Source organism: Gavialis gangeticus, unplaced genomic scaffold, assembly GCF_001723915.1.
Source record: "Gavialis gangeticus isolate Ggan-Ray unplaced genomic scaffold, GavGan_comp1, whole genome shotgun sequence".
NCBI lineage: Eukaryota > Metazoa > Chordata > Crocodylia > Gavialidae > Gavialis > Gavialis gangeticus.
In genome coordinates, this window is record NW_017728997.1 from 25,314,425 (window position 1) to 25,325,956 (window position 11,532).

General features: G+C 43.2%; 1 protein-coding gene and 1 long non-coding RNA gene across 2 annotated transcripts in view; one reads left to right on the plus strand and one right to left on the minus strand.

The window, feature by feature from the left end:
- Positions 1–6,262: 6,262 nt before the first annotated feature.
- LOC109289082 overlaps positions 6,263–11,532 on the plus strand; it is a 27,958-nt gene continuing 22,688 nt past the window's right edge. The window contains exon 1 of the long non-coding RNA XR_002095290.1: positions 6,263–8,539. This is a non-coding gene — a long non-coding RNA (uncharacterized LOC109289082). The remainder of the gene's footprint in view (positions 8,540–11,532) is intronic.
- On the minus strand, positions 8,437–11,383 carry LOC109289081. The gene is made up of 2 exons (XM_019504973.1): positions 10,858–11,383; positions 8,437–9,377 (listed from the first exon to the last, which is right to left on the minus strand). Exons 1-2 carry the CDS (start codon positions 11,321–11,323, stop codon positions 9,259–9,261), a joined length of 585 nt encoding a protein of 194 aa, XP_019360518.1. The 5' UTR covers positions 11,324–11,383; the 3' UTR covers positions 8,437–9,258.

Genomic DNA, 11,532 nt, shown 5'->3' on the forward strand with positions numbered 1-11,532 from the left:
CCCCCTTCCTGCTTGCTGTTGTCTGGGCTCCTACCTCACTCCCCTTCCCCGCCACTGCCGGGCCCCGACAACAGCTGCCACTGTGACCCCTCCCTTTGCCTCCCCCTGCCTCACTCCCCTCCCCTCCCCTGTGACCACCCCCTTTCGCCTCCCTCCCTGCCCGCCACCTCCCCCTCCCTGCCAGCTGTTCTCAGGGGTGGTGGGAATGGGCAGTGGGGTGGGGTGCCCCTCCATGACCCCACCCTTTGCCCTCAGGCAGGGTACATTGGGAAGCCCTGCTGCTCGGGCGGCTGGGGCGTGTTCACTGCCACCACAAACTTCCCCAGCACCAGCTTGAACTTGGGCCCCCGCAGCCAATCACCACTTGCCCTCTTGGTGGCACATGCACAGTTAGCCAAAAGCATTAAAGAGACACACAAACAGCCAGACAGACTCAGCCCTTTATATATAGAAAGTTCATAGGCTCCACTACGAAAGGTATTTTGTAAGTCCCCTTTGAGAGTTAGAACTGAGAGATCGGAGAGGGAGTGAGTGTCCTGAGAGAAGTGGGCACCCGCAGGTAGTTGCGTATTCTTGTCTTTGATTGATTGCCAGTGTGCGTTCATTCTGGTGCACAGTTGTTGTTTGGTTTCTCCGACCTATTTTCTATCAGGGCATTTGGTGCACTGGATGAGATATATTACATTTCTGGAGGTACAGGTGTAAGATCTGGGAATGGTGATGGTTCTGTTGTGGGATGTAGTAATTGTGGGGGTGGTGGAGATATGATGGCAGGTTTTGCATTTTTTTGTCCTGGCATAATCTGGATCCACTGGCTGTGGTTTGAATCGTAGGGAGTTTACTTCTGGTAATGAGGTTAGTGAGGTTCAGTTTTGTTTAAAAGCTAGGATGGGTGGCTCTGGAAAGATCTCTTTAAGAATGGGGTCGTCTTCTAGCATGGGTTGCAATTGTTTGAAGATTTTCCATGTAGGTTCCAGGGAAGGGTGATATGTCATAACTAATGGTGTGGAATTTGTGGGGATTTTCTTTTTGTACTGCAGCAAATCTTCATGTGGTATCTGGGCGGCTCTTTCAAAAGTGTGATCTCTCTCTCGAGGAGTGTCCTTGTTGGCTGAAGGCCCTTTTGAGATTTGTGAAGTGGCGATCATGGGTATGCTCCTTGCTGCAAATGTGGTGGTATCGGAGAGTTTGGCTGCAAATTATAGCTTTCTTGGTGCGTTTAGGGTGATCACTGGGTCTGTATAGATATATATGTTTTGACTGGGGGTTTCTTGTATATGGTGGTTTAAATTTTGCCATCTTGGATATTGATCATGGTTTCCAAAAAGGAAAAGCCTTGTTGAACAAAGGCTTTAAATAGTTGCTTCAGTAAGAAAGGATAACTGATGGACCTGCTGCTGTTGATGGGCCATATTGCAAACTTCTGCAACACTGATACTGCACTGAAATAGTCGAATATATGCTGATTAGCAGCAGTTTGTTTTGCTATTTCCATTAATGTGGCATTTACTACATGGGCCAGAGGCACATTCTGACTGCTGCTTTCTCCATTTACCAAAACGCTGAGAAACAGGAGAGCATAAGATGGAATCACTTCAAAAAAGTAAAAGAAATCTGAAAATCAGCCTTACAATTTTTTCTTCCCAATCCATAGGCAATTGTTACAAGCATTTTCATTCTCTGTTTGCAAATACTCCATCCTGTTTAGGATATGCCAATTTTCTTTTTTCTTTCTTTCTTTTTTTCTTCCCCACACCACACATCTCTAGGTATATTTAGTTGTGCTTGAGTAATGTGTGTTGTTAGGGCGTCCCCTTGTGGCACTGTTGCAAATCTCTATTTGGCACTTAGTGAGATAAACTGCAATGAGACATACAAAAAACTAGACCTCCTGGTTCCAAAATGATACCTTTTATTAGACCAACTGGAAAATGGCAAGAAAATTGTCCTTTTCTGCAAGCTTTCAGGATCAAAGTCCCTTCGTCAGGCTCTGAGAAAAGTGTAGATGGTACAAGATGGTAAAAAGTCCCCACAGGTAGGAAATAAACTGACGAAGGGACTTTGATCCTGAAAGCTTGCAGAAAAAGACAATTTTCTTGCCATTTTCCAGTTGGTCTAATAAAAAGTATCATTTTGGAACCAAGAGTTCTAGTTTTTTGTGTATGTCTTTTTGTCTCAGACCAACACAGCTACCAAGTACACCCCTGACCCATAAACCGCAATGACATTTTTAATGATACAACCTGCTCTGGACAGATTGCCACCATAGTGCCTTTTCACTCCAGCATACATTTCCTCTGTTTCCAGGTGGCAGTAGCACAGTAGGCAACCTGACCACACAAAAGAAGAACATTTTTATTGTTAACCTTGAGTATCACCTGTAGCTGGCAGGTACATATGTCACACCAGATACTTCTTTGTACCAATTACACTTTATACAGTCAACTACACAAACCACAGAGGTTGTCTGTTTTGGTGCAGTACACCTGACCTCTAAAGTATCTCTCTGCTCAGTGACTATAAATGAGTTTTGGAACCAAAGAATGACAATTTTTTGGCTCTTGCCCTATTTACTTACTGTCCACAGAGTATTTAACAAGGAAACATAGTGTGAGTGACCATTTTAAAAATCTATTCACACATCTGAGACCGGAAACAGTCCACAGAAATATGCACTGGCAGGATAGAGCAAATGGCGGGAGCAGCTGTATGTCATCAGATAAGAATCTTACTTGGCATGCTGCATAACTAGCTGAATAAGAACAACAGAGCACTCACTTTTGTTCATTCAATGAACAATGGAAGAAATGCTCATTACCTTGAAGAAAAACCTCCGGTCAAATCTGGGCTCCAATGAAGTCAAAGACAAAAATCATAGATTCAGTAAATACAAGACATTACCCTGGGCTTCAACCTTTCCTTGTAAATGCTCTGTGAAAAACAATTTTAATTCAAGCTTAATTTTGCATTCATTATGTCTTCACTGGGCTGAAAGATATTGCTGCCTGAGTTAGTATTTTGATCACCAACATTTTGAGCCTAAACAGTAAATCGGTTAGTCTTATGTAGGATGTGAAAATAAGACTTCAACTTTGTTAACTGAAATGCTCACAGGGGTATTGGAAAATGTCATTCAGTGAAAATACGTTTTATGCACATTTCCCCTGTACTGTTGTGTACCTAAACCACTGCAATGTGCCCATCACGGGGTGGGGGGGAGAAAGAGGGAGGACACTTACCTCAAGGCTCACACAAAGCTTGCAGGGCTGTGTGAAGCTTCAGTCACTGATTCAATTTGGAGGAGATTCGGCCCGATTTGGCAGCCAAATCTCTGAATCTGAATCGAATAAGAAATTAATCTTTCTGAATCAAATCAGAAGCCTCTGAATTGATTTGGAAAGATTCAATGATTTGGCCATAGACAGCTTTATATGTTTTTTCTACATACCTCAAGGTACCAGGCACAGCTCATGAAAGCTGAGATGGTGGGGTGGATGGAGCATCCCATGAGAGCGCAGGGGGGTCCCCTGTGCGCTCAGCAGTGGATCTGGAAGAGGAACAGGAGCATTGGTCCACTTCCAGGTCCACCACGAAGCACACAGGGGACCCCACCTATCCCCCAGGTTGGCAACTGGTGCCTCCTGGGTCTGGGAGGATACCTGGAGTCCCCCAACAGCCAATTGCCAAGCTGGGAGGGCACAGGGGTGGGGGGTGCTACCACCAAGCATGCAGGGGGCCATCCCATGCTCCTGTGGGATGCTCCATCTGCCCCACCATCTCAGCGTTCACAAGCTGTGCCTGGTACCTCAAGGTATGTAGAAAAAACATATAAAGTAGGGCTGTGCGAAACAGCACCATTTCATTTCAACTTCCATTTTGCCATTTTTAAGGGACAGTGTTTCATTTCACTGTTCTGAAGTATTGTTTAGTTTTGTTTCATTGAAACTGTTTTGCTTTTTCCTTGCTGTTTCAACATGTTTTGACGTTTCACCCATAGGCTATAATGGGGAATCATGAAAGTGCCTATAACTTTGTCATTTCTTTCCTGATTTGAATGAAAACATCAGGGATGGTAGCCCCTGCTAAGGCCACAAAGTCTGCCACGCTTCAAGGAGATAGGTGCAAGGGTTTCTGGGAAACTGCACCTCAAAGTGCTGACAAGCAAAACTTGTGTCACGTATGTGTGTTAAGGAGGAACAGGGTGAAAACAGCAGGCATGTCTCAGCAGCCCCTGCTGAGACCATGAAGCCTTCTGGGTTTCAAGGAGATAGGTGCATAGGTGCTGATACTGCTGAGCTGCTGAAAGACACTGACCCCAAGGCACAGAGAAAGCTCAGTTCAAACAATGCTTTTTATGCAGTTTTTCCATCCCTCTCCCAGAGCACTGGGATTGGAAGGGAACTCAGGGAAGGGTCAGTCACTGGCCAGCTACACGTGTAAATATTGGATCAGTCCTTTCCCCTTCTTCCCCCTCCCTCCCTAATTTCTGTTCAGCTGCAAGCAAGCCTGGGTTTCAAAACTTGAAACATTTTGAAACTTTTGAAATGTTTTGAGCCCTCATTTCATTTCAAAGCTGTTTCGAAGCCTTTCACTTCATTTCAATTTTGCTGTTTTGATTTTGCTGTTTCAAGCTCCAAATGCGTGGAAACAGCTTCAAAACGAAACACCCATTGAAATCTCGCACTGCGCTAATATAAAACTGTGTCTATGGCCGAATTGCTGATACTCCAAATCAGAATCGAATCTTCAGATTTGACCGAATTAAATCTGTCGGGACAGTGATCCGAATCAGCAAATCAAATCACTGCCCCCTGAACTGGGCCAAATCCGAATCAAATACAGCCCGCTTTGCACACTCCTAAAAGCCTGCACATCAGGTACTAGAAATCCTTTTTCTCCTAGATCTTTGGTGAGGTCGCATCAGGCATGTATCAAGACTGGGTATCCTCTTTCTGCAGCTTGTATTAACTCCTGAGAGGGCTACTGCAAGCAACGATAGTTACTTTAAGGAGGTGCTGACTTGGCATCATGGTGCAAAAAAAGCACTGCCTGTCTCTCCATAGGAGCCATGCAGAGAACTGCAGACAATGTGGTGGTGCAAGGCCTCCTTTCAGATATCCCTGACCTCCATGCAGATCTCTCAGGATCTGCTGGCTTTTACAACAGTCTCCTGCTTCCACCAGCAGCAGTGTTCGCCAGAAGCAACACTTGCCAGCAGAATTCAGAAGTATCCTGGGAGGAAAATCTTGAGGTATTCCCTGCCCCACCATGTTTTTTTCTGGAGAGTCCCAGTGCCTTAGGGATTCTCTATTTAGCTTTTAAATACATGCAATTAGACTGCAGCACAAGTCCTATCAAACCACCCCACCCTCCTGGCAAAAAAAAATCCCCCCAACAGTCCCACAAGGGGACGCCCTAACAACACACATTACTCAAACACAACTAAATATGTCTGTCAGTCTCTTTGAATTTGTGACTTTCATCTGGAGTTCTTCACACGAAACACCGATGTGTTACTGCACACAAGCTAATCAAGCTCTATTTTTAAGGCTAGGGACAGAAGGTACACATAAACCAGTTTAAGTCATCAGAATTTGGTTTAAACCTGTAACAGAACAGAAGCTCAGTGCACATAAACAAGTTTCAAAATGGCTGATTTGGGTCAAACTGGTTTATGAAACTTCTGTCCCAGACCCCTTCCTGGTTCAGGTTAAATTACTCCCCTCAACATCCCAGCATGCTTTCCAGCCCTGGGCTTGGCTGTGCTGTCTGCTCCAGCAGAGAAGGGTTGTGGGGGAGGGGGAAGAGGCAGGGACTGCCCCCCCTTCTCTGGCAAACCCTGGGTGGTGTCTGGGATCAGGGAGGGGGGTTAAACTTCCCTTCCCCCAAATACAGAGTTGCCCTGCCCTGCTAAAAACTTACTGCTGGCTGCAACTGTGGACCACAAATCCTAGCGGCACCTGGAAGCAGGAAGTGATGAGCAACCCTGCAAAGTCCTGCTGCTGTAATTCTGGACTGCAAATCCCATAGAGCTTGGGGGCAGCAGGAAGAGGAAGCAAACATACAGCTCATGTGGGCTACATGCCAGAGAGCCATGCTCTAGTGCCCCCCGGCATCTGCCCTGCGCCACTGCAGGCATGGGGCTGCATTTCCTGAATCAAAACCAAATGTCTGTCCAATTGTTTCTCAGTTTAACTTCTACAGCTTAGACTGACCTGCAAAGACGGAATCGATTCAGCCTTAGGCTTTTTGACCATCTGTACTTAGCCTAAAGGGTTAATTAAAGCAACCCTTTCATTATTATTTATCATAAAACTATTTATTTTCTTTCCATACACAGGCTTGGTTTACTTGCTATTTTAAATAAAAACCACCACCACTGAGGGCTTATACATAAAATATAATTGTAAATAGAGTATTTTCATGTTCAATGTTAATGCCTGCATTGTATTTTACAATATAGGTCAACAAGAATAGCAATTTAGAAATAGGAATTTACGTACTGGCAATGGAACCAGAAACCTCTATTTAAGTATGATATAGTGATTAAGAAAAAGGGTGTCATTTTGTCAGACAGTTATTCACACTGAATACTGAGTACTGTTAATGGGACTGCACGCATGCTTTAAATTAATCACGTGTCAGCATTTGCAGTAGTGGGACCTTAAACAGTTAAAGAATGCTAAAGAACTCCCAAATATCTGTTCATATGCCTCCTCTTCTATATATTCTCCCACCCTTTTTCAACGAAGTAATATCAGATAGATTTGCCTTTTCTTTATGTTATAAAAAACCTGAATGTTATCCTCCTAAAATTAATTGAGAGTTAAGCAAGGTGTAAGTCCTCGGAAAGTTGATAGACTTGGTGACAGCAATAACTTTGTATAACCCTATACCATTCAGAACATGCAGACGTATGCACAGCTATGAATGTGAAATATAAAAGTCTGACAATTCTAAAGTATACTTTAAAGACGTGTTCCCAAAGGGTCCTTGTAAAGTATCATTAACTTAAAATGAATATTTGGCACGAAACAGATTTTTTACTCCAACAGAACTATTTTGATAACCTTTCAAGAGAATCAGCCTATTGATTATTAATTACTATTGTAGACTTTTAATGATAAATTGCTTTGGTAGATCAGGCTATTTCCTGTTGGGCTCTGAGGGAGGCCTTGGCATTGACCTGTGGTGCTTCAGGGAACGACAGAAAGAATGCTGGGTAGTCGTTTACCCTATTCATGCTGGGGTGCACAGTGCAGGGAAACTTTGGGAGATTCATACATTTCCCTTGAAATAGAAGGCTTCACAGTACATATTAATAAATGTTTAGTTAAGATGTTTTCATATCTTTGAGTTACCGTCACATGGGGAAAGTTCATTTTAAAATAAACATTCACTAATATGAACCAGGAAGTTTGACCTTTCCAGACAGGCGTTTGTACCAGCGAATTTTTTCAATGGTGCAGACACATCTGGGGTTGGTACAGAGTACCATTCACACTACAGAGCCCAGCATAAGAACTTTTCCAAGCTATTTCTTGCAGAGTATTATTTGCTGTTCTTCCTTCCCCTAATTACTGGACCCCACAGAGATTCCTTAGCTGCTTTTGTGCTTGAGGCATGGTTTTACTGTTTGTGCTTCAGCATTATCATTTGAGGGTTAGCACAATATGCAGTGGTTTGCTGAGGAAACAAAGGTGCAGAGATAGATGAAGACCATCAACAGTTGGTCTGTAGCAGCGGATGGATTCTTACTGAGTATATAAGTCTCTATCACTAATCATCAATTCTAACTCATAAGTCTATATCACCAATAAACAAGGATTGAAATAACTTGAGGGCTGACTGCCCAAGACAGTGACAAAGTGATCCAGGTCTAGTAAACCTGACTGGGGTGGATATAGACGGGGTGTAGGCATGGATAGAGCTGAGGCTGCCAATTTTATAGCATCAGCTTACCCTCCTCCTCTGGTGGCACCCCGAAGGTATAAGGAGCATGAGCACAAGGAGTATGAGGAGGTGTGGGAAGACCTAGGTATGGAGCAAGAAATTAGTGGCCTTGTACAATGCCCTTGACTGACTTCAAACTTGCTAAGCACAAATCCAGTCTAGAGCTAATGCAACTCAAAGTAGCCTTCACTATGACTTGGGCCCTCTCCGCTGTATCATTTTTTGTGTCACCCTGGAAGCTCTCTGGCCTCTCTTCTTGTGCAGGGAAGAGCACAGGATAAGATGGCTATATGAAAGCTAGAATCAGGACAGAAGCTGAAGAAAAGGTGAAAAAGGTAAAAGATATTTCATGAACTGTTGAAAGGCATTGATTTAAAAGAAATGAAGGCTTCTAAGGGAGACTGATTTTAATGACAAAAGAGCTGGGCACAAGGTAGAGTAGATTTGCACATTACAGACCAATGAAATCAGAGATGTGCACCATAAGCTTTTGTAAGTTTACTTCATCAGATGCTGTGTTAAAAAGAGTTAACCGTGTTTCATTCCTCAAGTGCTTTCACAAACATGGACATAACAAGTTAAGTAAGTAGCCCAAAATTGGAAAGAAATTAAGTATCGGAAAGAGATGAAAACTCATGGTTTCAGACTCCCATGTTTACATCAGAGTCATCTAAGGGTAAAATATGATGTTGTTTTAGAAGCTACTGATCTTTGGAGACCCCATAATAGTTAGGTTCTCTAGTAATTTATAGCCCTGGAAAGACATTAAAGGAGACTTCAAGTGACTACTAAATTGCAGTGAAAGCCTGAGGTTATTTGTTGGTATATTAGACACTATATAAAATGACACAGAATATTTAGTTTAGAAGCACCATTTTTAGACATTTTACTACCTACAAATGTATTACGTCTTTTCCTGAATGAGTGTTGTTTGGCTCGGTGCCTGTTGTTTAGCTCTACACAAGTAACCTCTAGACTCATTCATTTGTAGAGTCTTTAAACAGGACAAATAAAAACAAAGAAGCAGAGGAAAACCTATGGTTTCTTATCAAACCAAGACACACAATTTATCTGGCACATGCAAGTAAATCCAAAAAGTGCATTTAAAATAAGTTTGAAAGTTAAATTATGTAGTAAGTAGAGGAGGGTCCGAGTAAGGAACCTTAAAACTTCTTTCCCATAGAATGGACAATTAAAGGAGGAAATCGTTACAGAGTTTGCATAACTTGACTTAAAAACAAACAGCCCTGCTAGGCAACAAGCCCACAGTTCTGCATTACTAATATACACAGCAAACATTAAAGCTCACGATAACTTGTCACTTTTTGATGGATGGTGGAAGATTCCATTCTTGATGTAGAAAGTATCCCTTACAATTCTAGACTTGGCATGCATTGGAGCCTTGCCTTCTGTAACAAAGCCTCCTGAAAAATAAGAATATGCTATTATCTTAATACATTAAACAGTCTGATAGTCACACTGATAACATAAATTTGCCTCTACATACCAGGCCTAACCCTACATCATAAAGCTAAATATCCTTCACTCCCATGAAACCAGCACCTCAAAAACTGTGCTCAGGACCCCCGTTGCCTATTTTAGTTGATTCCCCCAGCTTGCGACAGTCACAATCTGGAATATTAATTAGGTAAAAGTGAGATATGTGCCTCTGGATATTCTGACTTTTGCAAGCTTCCAGAGAGGTACTTGCTACATGGGTTTTTTTTGTTTTTTTAATGTAGCATGAAAGCATGGAGGAATTCAGCACGCAGGAGAAAACACCATACTGCACTGCAGCCCTAGGTAGCTTGTCTCCTCCTCTTGTTATTGGCTGGGATCCTAGCCAGGAAGAGGAAGAGGCCCACACCCAGTACCCTTTCCTAAAGGCACATTAGTCTTGTTTTGGATCCCAGGCACACCCTGAAATAACTGCTATTTTGCTACAGTTTTCAGCAAAATTGAACAACTTATTTTTTTTTTAAATACAGGCAGTCCTCAGCTTACAACATTCTGAGTTACAACGTTTCGCACTTACAACAATATAAATTGACACCTTGTTTCAACTTTGATGTTAGTTTCAACTTTACAATGCTTGATCCAATGTGACGCCTTGCCACGCCAGCAAACAAGTTTGTTGTGTCACCATCTCCCTGGAGAACATCTGTCCAAACTTCCTTGGACACTTTCTTTAAGAAAGCAGACAAGACTCCAGAAAAACCTGCAGCCAAGACTCCTGAGAAGACTCCAGCCAAGAGCCCTTCAAAAAGTCCAGCAAAGTCACCTCAAAGAAGTCCTTCCAAATCAATATGATTGCTATTTACAATATAAATACATTAATGTAGCTATATTACTCATCTATAGTTGATTGAGTACAAAATTCTGGGGTATTTTTGGTGAAAATAGGGTATTGGGCTTTCGTTCATGAACTAATCCCCCATTTATAACATTGTTTCTTGTGAGAAAATTGGTTCCAAGTTACAATGTTTCGATTTAAGTTGTGGTTTTCAGGAACCAATTGTGTGGCAAGTCCAAGGACTGCCTGTAAAGACACCCCCCCCCCCCCCCAAAAAAAAGCAGGTTAGGCACCAGGCAAATTAAATAACTCATATGTAATAATTATGCCCTGGCACTATAAATGTACACTATTCAACTAAGTTATCCCAAAGACACCAACAGGCCTGTTCACGAGACCAAAGTTAAGCCCATGCATTGACACTAGTAAAACTGGAGCCATAGAGACGTACTAATAACTCAAGGGAAACAAAGTAAGGGTTAACCCTTTTTACTTTTATGGCTGTAATCCAGGGGGACTAAACCAGCAGGGTAGGAAAGAGGAGAAAGAAACTGAACATTACTCCTGGTTGGATTTCCAACAATTAGTCTACAAGCAACTCTCCACCTTACCTAAGCGCCAGCCATACTCCCAGGATGACAGCACTGGATAAGAGAATTTATCCTCTGGGCTCTTCTGCTTTCTCTCCTGCAGATACAGGTGCCTCCCTTTGCCCTCCCAGGATATGCCCTGGTACAGCAGACGCATTGTTCCTGGGGATGCAGGTCTCATCTCAGGAAGAAGGGGCTCCTGTACCCCCTCTTCCTGCTTCCTGGGAAGGCTGACATCCTTTGGCTGCCTCTCTTGATGTCTTATCCCATTTTTCTTGAAACCAGTTCCCTCCCCCTGATTCCCTTCCTCCTGCTCCCTGGGGGAGAAGATAGTTGGCAGAAAACATTTCCTCTTGGGACCACTGCAGGGCTGGAGCCTGGGAAACTTGTGCCCATATTTTGTGTTCCAGCCAACTCTACTAAATAACTCCTTCTCAATCAACTCCTTCCAGCAATCCTGGTTTCTTGTGGTCAGTAGATCCTTCATGATCCCAGGCAGAGGGCCCTGGCCCTGGAGCAGGAGGCTGGAATCCGGCTGCGGTGTGTTGTGTTTGGTACTAGTTATTTCCTGCCTCTGGTGTCCAAGGAAACAGAGGCACAAAGGGGTCAGTGGAGCCTGGGCTCAAGTTACAGACACTTCACAGAGGAAACAGAGAAGGGTCCACACAAGAGTCTCCCCTGCAGACATGCATCTTC